The sequence below is a fragment of the Typopeltis vanoorti genome, chromosome 2, assembly GCF_054136105.1.
Source record: "Typopeltis vanoorti isolate ZY-2024b chromosome 2, IOZ_Tvanoo_1.0, whole genome shotgun sequence".
NCBI classification, from domain to species: domain Eukaryota; kingdom Metazoa; phylum Arthropoda; class Arachnida; order Uropygi; family Thelyphonidae; genus Typopeltis; species Typopeltis vanoorti.
Genome location: NC_143550.1, coordinates 80,512,422 through 80,531,711, shown reverse-complemented (window position 1 = coordinate 80,531,711; position 19,290 = coordinate 80,512,422). Strand labels below are relative to the sequence as shown.

General features: G+C 35.8%; 1 protein-coding gene across 2 annotated transcripts in view; it reads right to left on the bottom strand.

Annotated features, from left to right (window-relative positions):
• Positions 1 to 298: 298 nt before the first annotated feature.
• PMCA (plasma membrane calcium-transporting ATPase 3) overlaps positions 299 to 19,290 on the bottom strand; it is a 1,392,263-nt gene continuing 1,373,271 nt past the window's right edge. For both annotated transcript variants that reach the window (XM_090412079.1, XM_090412087.1), the window contains one exon: positions 299 to 3,353. In XM_090412079.1, coding sequence (XP_090268205.1) covers positions 3,159 to 3,353 — 195 coding nt within the window. In that variant the 3' untranslated portion in view covers positions 299 to 3,158. The remainder of the gene's footprint in view (positions 3,354 to 19,290) is intronic.

Here is a 19,290-nt window from a genome sequence, read left to right as displayed (position 1 = left end):
CCAGACTGCAAACATTTTTCTCTTAAACACTAGTGAAGTTAGCAATTTAAATATTCTTTTTTTGAATATACTGTAGTCATATGTATTTAAGGACAACTTTTTTTTTTTTTATGTTTTTCAAGAAAGCATTATGAAAGGCTTTATGGAGCCAAGTCAGTTTAATGTTATTCTGCTAACTTAAAGCTTTTTCAGTCTTTATATTTTTACTAAAATTTCTTGATACAAAATTTTTCTGGGCTTCTTTCATTCCAGTAGTATCTCATAAACACTTATGTGAAGAGAAAAAGAAACAAAAACATACAATCTATAGAATTTATTAGCTATTGCATCAACATTAACAAGAAGCTGCACACAAGACACCACACTGTCTTCGTAATGTAGAACAATATATGGGTGATACATATGACCAGCAGATGGGTAAATCTATCACTTATCCAACATATTACTTGTGATGTGTCCAGTGGAAAAATGCTCTGAACTTTCAGCTTTGAGTGTAAATAGTTCATACTACTTTTCATTCCCATAGTCATTTGGTAAACTGCATGGTCCTGTGTAAGTTGGCACCAGGCTGACATAACCACAGGTCAGACAGATTGTCACAGTAACAAGCACTTATCACTTGCATCTTGATATGCCAACATTTGCTTACACTGTGTAACAATTAGGCACTGTCTGAACTCAGATAAATTCAACAATAGTGTTTCAATCTCTCTCTCTCTCTCTCTCACACACACACACACACACAGATATATGTATACATATATGCATATTTGTACAAAGTTATATATACATATATATATATACACTGTCTCTTGTGCACACACACACATACACACCTTGGTGCTGCAAGGCCACATATGTCCATATTCGTAAGTTGTGACTTTTAGCACCTTATTTTCCTAGATACAGTCGCCATAAATTCACTAATTCAATTTTTGTAATTACACTTCTCAGGCTACTTTGAGAAAATCGTGACAGCTTCTTAATAATCCCTGAAAAATTAAACAACATCCAAAAACAAACACAGTATAGTCAAAATCAAACACACATAACAAGTCAATATGTATAAAAGAACATCACCTAAAAACTCAAAAATTAATAACATAAGATGGTATATGACTGTTAACAACATACAAACATCACGTGATGGTTTTGAAACCAATGAGACAAGGTCTAGAAATGTGGAGGAAACTGGAGTTTCATAAATCATCAAACTGCATGTATGCGTGTGTGTCTGTGTGTGTATTTATGCTTTATATATATATATATATATATATATATATATATATATATATATATATATATATATATATATATACACATATACACATACATACATACATATACACAGTATATACATAGCTGCCACGTATTTCTAACTTTAAATACTTTTATACTGATATATTTGTAAAGGTTTGAGATCCTTCTTAATCCTAGTAGATAAAGATATCCTGATCTGCACACAAGAATTTGATAAAGCTTATGAACTTATTTTTATAATAAATTTTTTATAGTATAATACATTTCATTTGATAATTTATGCTATTCCAAAATTGTTAAGTTATTAGCAATAAATTGCACATATAAGTAAAAGACACACAAAATTGGCACGGGTCATGTCTGAAAGGCTATTAAACATGATATAAGTATTTAGGCCTTTTATTTGTTTTAAAAACTCCACTTCAGCTCAAACTGATGGAAGAATTAAAATACAGAAATAAATATGATACAAAGTATAATGATAAGTGTGGTATTTTCACCCAACTTGATGTTGCAAAGAATGTTATAAAATTAGAATCCACAGTAAGGTTGATAGTCATCAACATTCCATTACTATAAAGGCATAAAAAACATGAAGAAAACAAAGTGTCTTATATTTAGAGTAAAGGTAAATGATTATTTGATGAGGACAATTTCATGTACAGTGGATATATGCAAATAATGAAGATGCAATAGAGTGTTAGTATCACTTATCTATAACCTCGATTCCTTCCCACCATGGTTTCTTGGCATAAATATTCCATGATGTAGTTTGGAAAGTAATGAAAATTAATGGTAGGGAAAATGACAAATGGAGCAGAACATGTCATAAACTCTGTGGCTATAATAGTATTTGCATCATATTTATTGCATTTTTTCAGTAATCATTAACTGGACAGACAGTAATACTTGAAAGGCAGTTTGAAAAAGATGGGTTTAGTTTAAGATTCGAGATAATATTAAAAGAAGATAAGCCATAAGAATTTACTTCTTACTTAGTGCAGTGTACAGAAAAAGAAATGCTATTTTCTTTTTCTTTCTTTTGGAGGAGAAGGTAATAATTTATGATGACTGTTGGATTTCTCAGATGGTAAGAATGCAACAAGGTCTGTGCAGTTTCACTAACCATAGCCCACAGTTTATGACCAAATACAAGAAGCAACACAGATATGAGGAACTTATCACTATATCTGAGTTAAGCTGTGGTCAACAACACTCACCTGGCTCGAGTAGGGAAGTAGTTCCACAGCTAGTTGTTTCTCAATATCTACATTACTTACATGACTAGGTTTACATGTGAGATGGCGAGGAAAGACAACAAGGTCTAGACATCTTTTTTTTTTTTTTTTTTTTTTTTTTTTAGCAAATGCTACTCATTGAAAGTGTAAGTCATGAAATGTTTATACACACACATACGGAACAATCAGGAGAAAGCACTGGTAAAAAGTAAAGTCTATTCCTCAAGAACTAGGCCTATTGTGCATTATGTTTGGACTAGGTTTCTGGACAGTTAAACTGGAGACTGTGATGAACCATTCTCTAACAAATCCTACATTCTGTGAGAGAAAAATGCATTTAGAGTAAGATAACTTAGCGGGATTAGTTTAGTAACTCTCTGACCTGAGACAAAGACACAAAATAACTTAGCAACTACATGACATCACAGTCTATTTCCCTGTAACAGCTAAAAGGCTGGAAGCCAGCTAGAGTCTTACCAACCTAAACTTTCAACAGTTCAACTTGTGGTATATTGTATTTTACAGCACTTTTGCATCTTGATCAAAGTAGTCTTTAAACTTGTTATGTTCCGGATGCCTATTTTCAATAGTTTGGGCTAGGCCTATGTATCTAATTGAAGTAACTTCTTTCACTAGAACTTTGCTTTAGGTACTGATCATTCACACTGGTGTCTCGTTGTGTCCTGAAGTTTTTTTATCGCTATTAATATCTTTGATGACATCTGCACTTGAGCTACTTGAAGCTGTTGGGAATGACACAGAGGTTTGTCGTTTCACTGACATCCTCTGGAAGCCTTCAGCTGTTGAATTTTTTCGAGACTCCAATCCACTACGAAATGCACTTACTACTCGTATCTATAAAGAAATATTAAATGTTATACAACTCAGAGAAATTTGTAGCAGACTTCATACTTTTTTCTTTTAACCTCAGCTAATCTAAATTTGTATAATAAATTAAAGATATTTCATGTGTAATTTGGTTGGCGATGAAATAAAAAAGCGTTAAAAACTACGAAATTATGTGAAATATTTAAAATGACACTGAAAAAAAAAAGAGTCAAATTTATAAGTGGGAGCTTCCTAAGATTACATTGTTACCTAAAAAGTTCAAGAAGTTCTGCATATTGAATAGGAAGATATTACAGAAATTAAATAATAATTATTATTATAATAATAAACCTCCATGGAGTCAACAGAGTTATTGTGGGAAGCCTTGATCAAGTAACAACATATATATTCTATTGAATGTTGCTAGCTGATTGCACTCACAACATCCAATGGCAATCAGCTAGCAACATTCAATAGAATATATATGTTGTTACTTGATCAAGGCTTCCCACAATTAATCATTTATTAAAGTTTGGAGAAATGATTAGCAGTGAACAAGCAGGAGATGCACGAAGGATTAAGTAAATGATTTTAATAAGGCAATAGGACTTGGTGATATATATTAGTGTGTATTAAGAGAATGTTCCAGGAGCTAACAGCACTCTTAATATATCTGTTTAACAAGAACTTGCAATGGTGAAGATCCCAAAGGAGTGAAAGATGGCCAAATTGTTCTGCTCATGAAGGAATGATAAAACATTCTTCACACTCCAAGCCAGTCTGTGTATCTAATTACACAGAGAGAAGGCCAGGATTTCGAATTTGGGTTAATAACAATATGATTCTCTATGAATGTCAGCATAGGTTTGTTAAATTAAAGGGGGATTGTTTTTTTTTTTTTTTTTAGCAAACTTTACCTTTTTTTTCATCAAACAACTAGCCTTTGTAACCACACAGCACCATTTCCTCATCCCCAAGGAATCTAGGTGGACATATTCTGTGAATGCAGAGTAGTCCAAATGTAACTTTATTAAAGTCTTAAAAAGAGGAATAATAACTTCCTTATCCCTGCTTGTCATTGTGGTTTTCAAAATCCAGGTAAATCAGCTATTCTGATTACCTTTGCAATATGATCTCTTTAACTGCCTCTCAACATTCAACCCCAAACATCTGTCCTTATCTTTTTCCTGCAGTCTAATTCCATCATGTGGTACACAGCTTTTGATTTCCTTATCCCAAAGGACATCACATTATGCTTGGCCACACTAAATTATCAGCTGCTATCCTTGTCCATATTGCCAGTTTATTTAAATTATCCTGCAAGATTTCTACGCTATTATTATCACTCTGCATTTTGCTTCCTTAGGAAACAACTGGATATTTCCCTTTAAATCACTTCTATATCACTGATGTACTAATTAAATAGCAGCAGCAGCACATATGCAGAGCCTTGTGGTACACCCCTAGCAATTCGCCTTTCCCTGAATTAAATTTTCCTATATACTTTGATATCTCCCCCATAAACTTTGTCTGTCAATCAGCCACCCACATATCTATGCAATCAACTTCTTATTCATTTCCATTTGCTCTAATTTATGTAATAGTGATCTATGTGATATTTTGTCAGATGCCTTTGGGATTACCCATTTCTGTTATTCAACTCAATTTGCACACATTTTTATAAGAAATGAGCAAATTAATAAGGTAAGACCAACTCTGCATAAAACCATGCTGCTCCCATTACAGCATCCCTTTCCTATTGACTTATTCCTGAATTTTTCTCTTAACCAATTTGTCAATTACCTTAACCACCACTCCCAAGATAGTTCCATTTCATAAAGGAGGCCCAAGACAGAGAGAGTGCAAATTACAAACCACTCATTATTTTACCCTCTTTCCATTCCCTTGGCACTTTCCCAAAGCTGAGACTTATATGAAATGGCTTTGTTAGAGGAGCTGCAAGTTGCTTTGCACATTCTTGTAATACATGAGCTGACACCACATCAAATCTCATGGATGTATGTACATTAATGTTGTGCATTGATAAACACTCCAAAATGATTTATCTCTGTTCTCACATTTGTTTGTTGCAACAGGAATTATAATACTTCTACATTATTATTATTAAGAGAGACCTCCAAGAACTCATCGAGGGAGGCAACGTATTACATGCACCAGCTATCATATTTATTCTTGAATTCATTCACACTGCTTGCACTCACAACATCCAATGGCAATCCATTCCAATCACACACCACCCTATGAGAGAAAAATCCAGCCCTCACCCTCTTCTTAGCAACATTCATTCTCAGCTTCCAAGGATGCCCTCTTGTCCTTTCCCCACCCTCCATAAATTGAAAAAAAAAATTCCATCTACTGAAATCCTGTATGACAGAAGTTTGTAACTTCAGTTACAAACTCTCAGAAGTTTGTAAGTCTCAATCATATCACCCCCTCTTTCTCCTGTTTGCTAGTGTCTGCAGTCTACAAATTCTCAATCTGTCTTCATAATCAGTATTCCACAATCCTGATATCATTTTTAACACTCTCCTTTCACTTTCTCCAATATATATCAGAATCACAACAGAAACCAGGAGACCAGACCTGAGCATAATAGTCAAGTGAGGTCTTATCACGTCCTTGTAAAGAGACAAATTGACATCCTTATCTTTATATGTGAACATTCGTTTCAGCATTGCAATTATCTTTTAAGTTGTATTTGCAATCTTCGCTACATGGCCCCTGAATTTCATCTTCCTATCTACTAACACTCCAAGATCCCTAGCTTGATCAGTTTCTTCTAGCATAACCTACCAATATAATACGACATTAGATATCTAATCACGCCGAAGTGAATGACTTTACATTTACTGACATCCATCCATTTTCCAATGCCCACAATCCTAGCCAATTCAAATCATTCTGCAAGTACTGTAGAACAGAAGCATTCCTGATTACCCTACCTATCTTTGCATCATCAGCAAATAGCTGTGTGTCACTTGTCAAATCATTCCCAATATCATTAATGTACAGATTGAATAACAGTGGACCAAGCACTGATCCTTGTGGTACACCACTGGTTACCTTGAATCTTGCGGATTCACCACCCCCCAAATACACTACTTTTTGATATGTCAGGAAGCCATCCTCTTATCCATGTCAATATTTTATAATCCAATCCCATAGTCTCCAATTTATGCAACAGTATTCCATGCTGTATGCTGTCAAAAAAAGTATTATAGAATGTGAGCAAGTTGTTAAAACATGACCTTCCCATAGTAAACCCATGTTGCATAAATTGGATACATTGGTCTTGCACCACCCTTGTGCAATGGAATTACCATACATTCCTCCCATTCCTGCAGAATCTTCCCTGTTCTGAGACTCATATTAAACAGCCTGGTCAAAGGAATAGTGAGTTCTGCTGAACACTCTTTTAGTACACGTGCTGATATTCATCAGTCCCTATTGCTGAATTCTTATTCAGTTTGTGCAACAGCTCTAATACCTCGTCCTCATACACCTGAGCTTCTTCATCCAGTGAAGGTGATTCTAGATAGATGGTAGAAATATTACGCTTTTACAAAATAATCACTTAAAACCTCAACCATTTCATCTCGTTCTGTTACCTCCCTAACAATAGCTCTTGTTAAAGTTATCCTTCCATAATTTTTCCTTTAAGTTGTCACACAGTGATCAAAATATAAACAGTGAAATTGACTTTATCCTGTTTCTAGTATAGATTTGTTCAGTTTCAGTTCAGGTTCATTTGTTGAGAATAAGAATTACACGCACTTGTATAATGAAAATGTGGTACAGATTAAAACCTGTTACAAACAGGATAGGTGTCTCAAATTGTGGGTTTTGCAGTGCTGGTGGGGCACATGAGTTCAAGCTATTTACTGAAACTGGTAAACTATATATATATATATATATATGGTAATGAATAATGGATAAATATATTATAATTATTATTGTTATTATTATTACAAATTTCACACATTTAGAGGAGGGGGGGAACTAAATAGAAAGGAAGTAATCTAACAGGAACAATACCTGCCGTACCTTATCTCATACTGATGGTTCACCATCTTTGTATTTGTAGAAAAGTATTTTTGCATGGTCATGAAGTAAATTATAAGAGATAAGAAATTATATTCTTGCTTCAAAATCCTTTACCCCCCCAAGCATAAGCAAACAGAGTTTGCACATTAAGTATCTACATGATAAGACTACTTATAATATAGAGGCTGTTTTTATTATTATTTCTCAAGCATCTCCATGGAGTCAAAGACTCTTCATGGAATATACATTCTAACCATTGTTCACACAATACCTACCAGAGTGCTTCTTGAATTCCTTTCTTAACAAAGTAGTCACAACCAACTGTGGCAATCAGTTCTACCCAGTCATCACCATTAAAACTAAAAATCTAATCCTAACTCTGTGCTAACCACATTCTTATAATTTCCAAGGCTAATTCGATACAGAGAAAAAGGGCATTGTGTGGAGAAAGCATAAGAGAAGTGGAAATAACCAATTTTATGAGGTCTACAAAGACCAGGCAAGGAGGGTGACTTGGTTGGTGAGAGTAGCTAAAGAGAGGTATGAACAGCAGTTAGCTAATGAAGCCAAAAAGAATCCTAGGGAGTTCTTTCGATATGTAGCCAGCAAAAGAAAGAATGATTATGGAAGGATGATAGTGATAGGAGAAAATGGTATAAAACAGCTGTTGCAGAATGTGTGGTGGAGATACTTAATGAGCAATTCATAAAGGTCTTTCAATCTTGTGAATGTGACTTCATGGAGAGATTGAGAGCAGTTGATGATGGGGAGGAGAGACTGACTGTAAGTGAGCAAGAGGTGTTGGAGTTGAGTAAATTAGATGTAAATAAGGCTGTGGGACTTGATAATATATCAACACGTATTCTGAAGGAATGTGCCAGGGAGTTGATACCTGCCTTGACATTTTTTTTAATACAAATCTTGCATTTGGTCAAGTTCCTAAGGAGTGGAAGGAGGGCAAGATTGTGCCACTTCATAAAGGAGGTAATCAAACTCAAGCATCAAACTATAGGCCTATCTATGTGTCAGGTGTTGTGGTTAAGTTGTTGGAGAAGCTTGTGAGAACTAGGATCTAGAGTTGGTTTGAAAACAATGGTATTATCTTTAATGGACGGCATGGATTTGCTAAAGGGAGGTCATGTTTTAGAAATCTACTTACTTATTACAATAAAGTGACTGCTTCCTTGGACAGAGGAGAAGGATACAGTAATATACTAGGATTTTGCAAAGGCTTTTGATAGAGTACCTCATGATAAGTTGACAGTCAAACTAGAGCAGATGGGGTTGGATATTAGATTAGTGCATTGGATTGGAGACTGGCTATCTGATAGTATCAACAAGTTGTGTATGGGGGTGCGATATCTAGGAAAAGGAAAGTCACTAGTGGAGTGCCTCAGGGGCTGTTTTAGAGCCATAACTGTTTAACTTGTATATTAATGATATTGGCAAAGATTTGAATGGAGATATTCAATTGTTTACAGATGATGCAAAGTTGGGACGAACCATAAAGAGTAGTGAGGATGTTGTGGCCTTGCAAGAAGACTTGAATAAATTGAGTGATTGGGCACGGAAAAGGGGATGTGAGTTCAATGTTGCAAAATGTGAGGTTTTAAAATTTGGAAAACAAAGATGGGATGCAGAATTTATGCTTGGTGAGAATATATTGTTGGAGGTAGAGGAAATAGGAGATCTGGGGGTGATAGTGGATAAGGATCTAAAATTTAGGGGACACAATGCCAAAATTGTGAAGACAACACAAAGGCTTCTGGGAATGATGCGGAGGACACTGACGTGTAGAAGTAGGGAGATTCTTGTTCCGTTATATAAGGATTTGATTAGGCCACACATGGACTATTGTGCCCAGATTTGGTCACCGGGTTTTCAGAAGGAAGAAAAGATGTTGGAAAGGGTCCACAGTTGACTGACTAAGGTAGTTTCTGACCTTTGGAATGTCGAGTATGAGGAAAGATTGAGAAGATGTAATTTGCAGAGTCTGGTGGACAGGAGAAAGAGGGGAGCTATGATAGAGACCTACAAGTTGGTAAGGGGTTGTTATAAGATCAATGGTGGAGAAGTTCTACAGAGAATAGTGGGAGATCAGGGGAGAACCAGAGGTCATCCCTGGAAACTGTATAAAGAGGGTGTGAGTTGGGGAGTGAGTGGCAGGTTTTTTTCATGCCGAGTTGTAAATGATTGGAATGCCTTGATTGAGAGGTGTCTGCAAGGAGTTTGAGTGTGTTTAAGACATGGTATGATGTGATTGTGTGTGTGATAAAAGGATCTCCCAGATGAGTCTTTGACTCCATGAGGTCTTGGGGTAATAATAATAATAATAACGAGAAAAATGTTTATGAGAAAAACTGCAAAGTATGCCCTATTTGATCACAAAAGAAACGAAGATATTATGAAAGAATTAAACCAAGAACCAGTAATTGAAAAAATTAAAAAATATAATCATAGATGGATGGAACACGTTCAAAGAATGAAAACAGAAAGATTACCAAAACAAGCCATTAGGAAAAAGAAAACCAGGACGTCCTCTTAAACGATTCAACGATGACTTCTAAGGCCGGAACAGGCCATACTAGGCCTAAATCCTTGATACGTATGATGATGATAATAATAATAATAATAATAATTCAAACTCCTTGTTCTCTTCCTTTCCTGAAATGTTTGGGAAAAAAGTCTTCTGTGTCAGTCACATAAAATCTAGTCCTAACTCTGTGCTAACGACACTCTTATAATTTCCAAGGCTGACTCCTTGTTCTTTTTCTTTCCTGAAATGTTTGGAAAGAAAGTCTTCTGTGTGAATCATATAAAACTCCTTTAATAACTTACATGTCTATCATGTTCCCTAATATTCAAAGATACCTGTGGCATAATGATCAAACAATGAAAAAAAAAACACAATAAACAGAGTAATAAACTTTAATAGAAGGCACAGATAGTTCCACTGAAATTAAGAGCGCATCATCTGTGTGGAAACAAAGCAATTCAAAGAACAGGAATGCAAGGTAAATACAACCGCTGGTTTACCAATTAAAGATGGAACCAGATAGAATTATAAAACCAGATAGCCTGATCAGCTTCTCCAAATTAACTTTATGGTTAACTGGCCCATAGAGGGCACCTTGTCAGTTACAAATTGAATTGTTTATAATGTTTAGTGTAGCAATTGTCACAATTTGTACTTGTTATAATCTGTGCTCTGATGATGCTGAATAGAAAACCAGTGAAATATTAATAAGTTCAATAAATAAATTTATTTTTTCATCTCTATGTTGTTTATACTGTGAAGTACTAATATGAACATTACAGCTACACCTTTTCCTTTATCCACTTTTGAAATAGATATATGGTTCTTTTATTTTAATGAAAGTGAAAGCAAATTAATTTGGAGATGTCAGGTTATCTGGTCTTATAATGACTAGACATCACCATCTTTAGAAAATTAATGCAACCACAACAAGTATGGTTGCATTCATTTGCTAAAGATCTGGGGGGGGGGGAAGGAGAGAGAGAGAGAGAGAGAGAGAGAGAGAGAGTCCTAACAAGGCACCCTATGAAGTTACAAATTGAACTGTTTCTATTTGGTGTAGTGCTTGTCACAGTTGTAATTTGTGATCTGGTGGCGCTGCGCAGAAAACCAGTGAAATATTAGAAAGTTCAATAAATTCATTTTTCATCTCTTGCTGTGAAACACTAATATGAATAATCAACAACACCTAAGCCTTTCGATATGTAGTTATAATGGACAAGGCTGACTAAGAGAGGAAGATAGAATTAATGCTCCTTAAGAAGATAGATTGGTCTTTGGGATTCAAAAACTAGCTAATAGGTAAAAAAAAAAAAAAAAAGGGAACATGATAAAATAATGTGAAAAAAAAAAACAATAATCAAAGTAATAAACTATATAACTCAAGTGGATATTAGATCCAGCATTATTTCAAAGCCGAATATAGAAACTATGAAAGTTTTGTAAGGTAAGTTGACCAAAGAGCTTATGGGAATTTCATCCCCTGCATTCACGAGTAGCCTTAGTTTGGACCACATAGAAGACACAGGAGCTGCCCAAGTGTCTATATATTTGCCTTTTATTAGTCCATTTTGATAAGGTTTCACTGAACTGACAGCTGTTTCGAACTGGTCGGTTCTCCTCAGAGATCAGGTAGAAACCTTAAGAGAGCAAAAACTCTCATTCAGTACTGAGGAACTTGAAATGCCAGAGAGATGTATTTTTCATAAGTGAACTTTTTACATTGCTGAACTGAAGCCTCTTGGCTCTTTATTTTAGTAGATAACAAACTTTGATGAAAAGCACAGATATTTTGTACTGAAATTAATAGTATGTCATCATTGCATACAAACGACAAACAATTCAAATAACAGGAATACAAGGTATTACAACAACTGGTTTACTAATTAAATTGATTGCCACATGTAGAGAAATGATATTTAAAACAAACAAACAAACTATTTTTCATATTTACATAAGATGAGACTCTCCCAAACTAGTGGAAGAATTGGGAAAGAGACAGTTATTCTGATCCAGATTAGGGTGATGTACAAGGACTTTACAACTTTCTTTGACAAGGTGTTTATACAATGGTGTCCAAAACCTAAAAACAAACACTATTTCTGAAGATTACAACCATAAATTCTGACAAACCAGTCCGTGGAAATTTGTATAAATGACAATTTTGAGTAGAAAGTGGGTACACATTCAAAATTTCAAATCATGTGCAAAGGGGTCACGTGGTAGCACTCAACAGGATAAAAGGCAAAAGGCTTCACTAAGTGAATTGTGTTTGAAGGACGCTCTTTTCATGAAGGAATAAAGTTGCAAACTTGGATGTCCTGTAAGGTTTCAAAGACATCATCTGGATCAGGGCTGTCCAGCCTTAGGTAATCCGAGGGCTGCATCACAATGCGTATCTAGTAATTTGGTGAACAGCAGCGACACAACCTCAAAAGCTGAACAAATGAACAACACTAACTGTGCACTAAGCGTCTGGAGCATGTGAGTTGGAACAAAACAGTGCAAGAATGCTTCATTGACATATCTAATATTTGAAAAACAAGTGGGTATATAGTGATGTAAAAACACCAAATAAAATTACCAACATTGAGATTATTGATTAGCGATAGAAGTAAAATATCTAATACCCATTCGATCGAAATTATTTTATTTTTTTCGTTTGTAAAAATCAAAACCCATAGGTGGGCTGCATGTGGCCCATGGGCAGTGCTTTGGACAGCCCTGATCTAGATGATTTCATGTAGGGAAGAATTATTAGAAAGTTTGAAGAAGGCTGCAGAATTACTGATATTCCCATAGAGTGTGAAATCTCACGTTGTATCCAGGCTCTGGGCAGCATTTTAAACCAATGGAATGCGTTCTTCCAGATGTTTGTTGAGAGGGCGCAAGAAGACAGATTTTTGATTATAACAGCAAAATGTCATCGCCATACAATGGCAGTTCAGCTTGCAATTCGGCTCCATTCATGCACAGGTATGTAGATATCTCGACAAACTGTGGCAAGATGCCTGCAACAAGTAGGCCTATATCCTTGAAGGCCTGCAGTCTGCATCCCTTTATCCACAGCTCATCGTAGAGCATATTTTCAGTGGTGATGTATCCATAAAAATTGAAGACACCAATGGGCTAATGTACTCTTTACAGATGAGTCATTTTAGTCTTTGCTCCGATTCTAGACGACACTTAATCTGGCGTGAAAGTGGTACTGCCTTACAGTCACGAGAATGTTCTTGAAAGGGATAGACATTGGGGGTCATTGTTTGGGGAGGCATTATGCTTAACATACCAAGCTATAAGTGTTGGAAAAAGAGATTATGACCGGTGAACAATATTGCAACGAAGTTCTTCAACATCATGTCATGTTTGATGGTTCCATGGTGCTCGAGGCAAAGAATTCATTTCTATGGATGACACTGCCACACCACATCGTATATGAGCAGTGAAAATACTTCTGGAGACTGAGGATAGTAATTGAATCAAGTGGCCAGCACACTCCACAGATCTCAACCCCACGTTCGGGATGCAATAAGTAGATGCACTGCTGCTCAAAAACAAACAAGGCCTTTTCCTTGCTTGGAAGAGTGGGCCATTTTGCTTAAGATGGCTCAGTAAATGAATCACTTAGTACCAAGTGATTTATTTACTGAATCATTTGGTACTAAGCATTGTGAGGGCTGTATCGCAGTTTGGGGTGGACATATTTCATACTGAAATGTCTTTTTTGGGATGACTGAAGGAAAGAACAAAAGAGGAAGACCAAACAGAGGATGGGATGATGACATTGTCAAATGGTGTGAAAACTCTGTACACAAACTGAGTCATCTTGCACACAATAAAATGCAATGGAAGAATCATATTAAGATGGCATTAGACGCTTATAGGCATTGAATCCATGGTTGTTGTTGATTTGAGCATCAGACAGCAGAAAAACAATATGAAAACTGACTAAAATGTCTTACTATTGTGGAATTCTTGAATGATCTGGATTGTCCAGTATGGGTGCTTAACACATTAACTGCCAACTACGAGATAATTCGTAGTAGATGATCTGGCTGAGAGGGCTGACTACAAATTATCTCGTAGTTGCTGGACTTGCCTTTTTTTGTGCAGCTGCAAGTATATTCATAGTATATAAGTGCAACTAAGGATAGTTGGCTTCTGGGAAGAGAACAAAAAATCAAGGCTGGCATATTGAACAGAAAATTTATTCATACAGTGAAAATAGAACAATTTTATTTTTTGTGATATTTTTTAAAACAACCTTCCACACAAAGTTCTGGCTTCTCTTCGCAAGCTGGACAATAATAATGCTTTTCTCGTCGTTTTTTAGCTTGGGTACAAATTCGACATGGCTTTGTCGGATGCAGTTTTTTTTCAGTAGGTGGGATACTCTCTAAATAATGAACTTCTTCCGATCTAACTTTCTTTAAAACTGGTAGAATCTCTTTTTCAATCAATGCTTCGACGAATGCTTCTCTAAATTTTATAAGTTTTATGTTAGAATTAGTTATTTTATGAAAAAATTTGAATGCATTATGTATATACAGTGATACCTCAGCTAACGAAGTAATTTGTTCTGGAATTACATTCGTTAGCCAAAACGTGATTTCCCATAGATTTCTATAGAAAATCATTTAATTCGTTCTGGATGCTGCCTAATATTTAAAGATAAGTTTTATAAATAATAAAAAGCACACTATAAAAGGGCAAAAACTCACCAAAGGCTGAGATGAACAGCTACCCAATTAGATGAAAAGAATGGAAAGTAGAATGAAAAAATGACGATCTTTACACTATTATATACGCTTTATTAAACTGAAAATATGTACACAACGTTTTTACTATTCTTCTTCCAAATTTTCAAAGTTTATTCAAGGTAAGTCTCCTCTTCTTCAGTAGCAGGCCTCTGTCTCTTTGCTAAAGGAGAAGTCAAAAAATCTATCCAAAGTTGATTGAACTTCTCTTTTTTTTAGAATGTTTTTAAAGTGATTCAGACACTTGTCTTCAATCAAGGCACAAAGTCTGTTCATTTCAGCTTTGTTGGGATGCCGCTTTGTAGCCAAAGACTGAAACTCTTCCCAGTTGTGCAGCATTTTTTTAATGTCACCTGTTGGCATTCTTCTCTTTTTATTGCTGTCCTCCTCCTCTGATGAGCACTCTTTATCTTCCTTGTCCCTTTCCTGATTCAGTTGCTTTTTCAACTTTTCAAGATCTTCTGTTACTGACACTGGTATAAGAGTCTCACTTCTCGCTGTCTTGAACGTAAACAACCCTGTCAGGTTGGTGGGTCTCCCCTATGTGATGCGGTCAGCTCATTTCTTTGTCTCACACACATACAGATGGAAAAGATAAGCTCCTGGAATGGCCAGACCATTCATTTTTGCTGCTTTCTGTTAGCATGCGCATCCACTAAAACATTCGTTAGTCGAGTCCGAAAAACAGTGAAAAAATCTTCGTTAGCTGAAAAATTCGTTAGCAGGGTCACTCGTTAGCCAAGGTATCACTATATATTTCTATAATATAATATGTAATGCAATTTTTTTCAGCTATCTAATGGTCTTTCTTAGAGCTGAGTAGTACGACAGCATTTGATCTGATCGGTCAATGCAGGACATTCCCTTATTATAATCTCGAATTATGGTTGGTTTCATTGAAAATTTTCCATTGATGTTGGACACTTCTACCATTTCAACAACATGCATGTTAGAAATACAGAGTACTTCTCATTTGTCTTTCCATTCCCATTTGCCGGCAAAGGTTGGTCGACTGGTAGAGCCTCTGCTACTAATGGCTCAGTTAAGTAAGTTTGAGCGCTGTTAGTAGTTGGGAGGGGACCAATCATTCGATGCTGTTGGCACACTCTCCCTCGATGAGTCTTTGGACTCCCTGGAGGTGTCAAATAATAATAATTTACATACTATAGCAGGACCATTTTGCTGCCAAAAAACCTCCCCTTTTTTCAATTTTTGATTTACCACCTATATGGATTTCCCTTTCTGTTATTATGTAGTGTTCCACACATGTTTTTCTTGCAGTCAAAAATTTCGTAAGATTAACAGAATTATAAAAATTATCCATATATAATATGTACCCCTTATCGAGATATTCCTCCAGTAAGTGCAAAACAACTTCAGTAGTGTGACCCAAATTATGGTCAGTTTCTTCAGATTTACCGGAGTAAATTTTTATTTTCATAACAAGACCATTGGACTCACACAGTTCAAAAAGTTTGATTCCGTATTTGTGTTTTTTATTTTGTATATACTGGTGGAATCTTCCATGCCATAGCATCGCTGATTCTTTGATACAGATATTTTTATCTGGTAAGTAGTTTTGGCGCATAACATTAAAATCATTCAATATCGGTCTTATCTCATATAGTTTGTCGGAAGATAGTACTGAGTTATCAGCGAAGTGAAAATAATGCAATAATAACTGGAATCTATTTTGACTCATATGTGATAGCCAAAACATTATGTAATAAAGTGGGTTTCTACTCCAGTAATGCTCTATTTTTGGAAAAGAACAAGGGCACATTTGTAATAAAAGTCCAATAAAAACTTTCATTTCTGCGATGCTGATGTCCTTCCATTGTGATACCCTGTGAGATTTTCTTACTCGTGGAAATTTTGCAATTTCTTGCTCAGCATATAAATTAGTTTGTTCAACAAGTAATGCAAGAGACTCTTCTGAAAAAATAAGTCAACCAACATTTGTACTGTAAAATCTGTTGTGTCCAATTTCAAACCAACGTTCTCTTGGAAAATAAAGTGACTAAGTTTGATTCACTACTGACGAATTTACACACACATCGCTTCTGGCTCGGGGACGACTTCATCTTTGCTATCCTCACTTGAATCCTCAGAAGGTTCATAATCGCTACTGTCGTAATCATCCTCGGCAAAAATCTCATCAAATTCTGACTCACTAAGATTAGTGTAGTACTCAAGTTCTTCTTGAGTCAGTGGTTTTTTCTTATTCATATTGTGGGGTTATAAATATACAGGTAACCCTCGTATAATGCAGTACTTATACAATGCGGTCTACAAATTGTAGTAACCTTATTCAATGCAGTTTCGATAAAACACAATCTACAATGTCTAGTAACCCTTTATTATTATTTTTTCATATATTTTTCACTGTGGGAGTTAAAAATCAAATTTTTATCTCTGTTAAATTTGTGTCTGCCTGTATCAAGCAAGTAGTTATAAGTATGGAATTTAGTTTTATTGTATCCCTGAATAAGGTAGTGTACAGAGGCTTTTGCACTTTGTGTAATTCTCAATTAAAGACAGCTGGAATAAAAATGGTGCTAACTAATGAATCATGTGACAGGATACCACATGGAATTCTAATCAGTAAAATGCAGCATATGGGATGGATAGGAGGGTGGTTGACAGAGAGATATCAGAGAGTGGTTTATTCAGGAGTAGAGTCCAAAAGACGGCCTGTGACTAGTGGTGTGCCACAAGGATTTGTTCTTGGACCACTGCTGTTTAATTTGTTCATTAATGATATAGGAAAGGATCTGAGAGGAACAGTTCATTTGTTTGTGGATGATGCAAAGTTGGGTAGGGCAATAGTGAATGCAGGTGATGTCAAAATTTTGCAGGATGATCTGGATAGATTGGAGGTCTGGGCTAAGGAGAATGGATGTCAATTTAATGTGGCAAAATGTAAGGTTATACATTTTGGGATGAAAAGATTAGCAGCAGTTTACTACAGTGGTGGAACTGTACTCCAGGAGATTGATGAGGCCAGGGACTTGGGAGTGTTGGTAGATAGGGAGATGAAGTTTAGGGGGCACATTGCAAAAGTGGCTAAATCAGCTCATCAAATCACTTGGTTGCCGAAGAATACTTTGACGAGCAGAGACAAGCATGTTATTGTTCCTTTGTATCAAGACTTGATAAGACCCCATCTCGACTACTGTGCCCAGATTTGGTCACCTAGGTTTCTTCTTGATGGGGAAGAGGTTGAGAGGATCCAGAGGCGAGTGGCCAAGATGATAGCAGGTCTGTGGAATGAACCTTATGAGAACAGGTTGAGGATTTGTGGGGTGCAGAAATTGGTTGATAGGTGGAGGAGGGAGATATGATTGAGACATTCAAATTACTGAAGGGTTTCTATAAGATTAATTTAGAAGATATTTTTGAGAACAGGGCTGGTGGTGGGAGGACTAGGGGACATCCATGGAAGCTGGGCAAGAGTGTAGTTAGTAAGGGTGTTAGAGCTGGATTCTTTACTTTTACACTGCTGAATGAGTGGAATAAGCTGCCAGAGTCTGCAGTGGGTGCTGTGACAGTGAATGAGTTTAAGGCAAGGTATGATAGATACCATGTGAATGTCGAATAGTTGTGATGAACATGATTTGGGGCCTCCCTCAATGAGTCTAAGGACTCCCTGGAGTTGCCCATAATAATAATAATAATGTGTCCCCTCTCACAGAAACTATGCTGCATAGACTCAAGCAAAACCATATGTTGTACTGAAACACGGTATCTAACTAAAAACTATTGTCCAATTTTTCAATTATGAAATGTATTTGTTTTATTGCATTTGAAATTCTCGATGCCATTATGACAGAATCACAAAGGCTAACTTAAAATAAAATTCTACCAAGAATTGAAACATGCCATATAATGGGTGTGTGAGTTCGCCTGCCACCTCAAACGCAAACAAGCAGCCATAAAATTGAACTTTTGTGTGAGTTGAGCCAGTCGGTAATGAGAAGTTCTGCAGGAACGATAAATGACACCCTGTCGTGCATGTGTTAAAACTAATAGTGAATGTTGTTATGACAGTTTCAGATGTTATGGAATTCAGTTGAAGAGAATTAGCATTTCAGCTCAACACTTGTTATTCTCAAGCTGAGCAATTTATTTTCTGGTGAGTTACGTACATATGTAATGCTTTTTTTAATGTAAAAGTTTATTTGCATGTCTTTATAGCTGCTCTCTCATGTAAAACAAAATTCAACTTGTACGTATTGTAATAATTAAAAAAAAAAGTTAAATAATTTATAAGCATATAAAAAGGATATCACCTGTAAATTGTCGATGTCCAGCAAAATTCTCAGATGTGTTACCTCTGGCACTTGTGCCAGAGGTTCGCCATCTAGGGTTTGCTGTATAAAGTGTTTATTGTTGGAAATTGTCTTTGTTTTCTGCCAGGAAAGCGCATTAAAAATCATAAGTGTGATATTTTCAAGATGAGCAGTTTATTTTCTGGTGAGTTACATATGTAATGCTTTTTATTTTTATGTAAAAGTTTATTTTTATTGTAATGGCCACTAAAATTGGAACGAAAGGGGAGGAAATTCATTTATTTCGAAGAAAAAATTAAAATCTTGGATTGAAA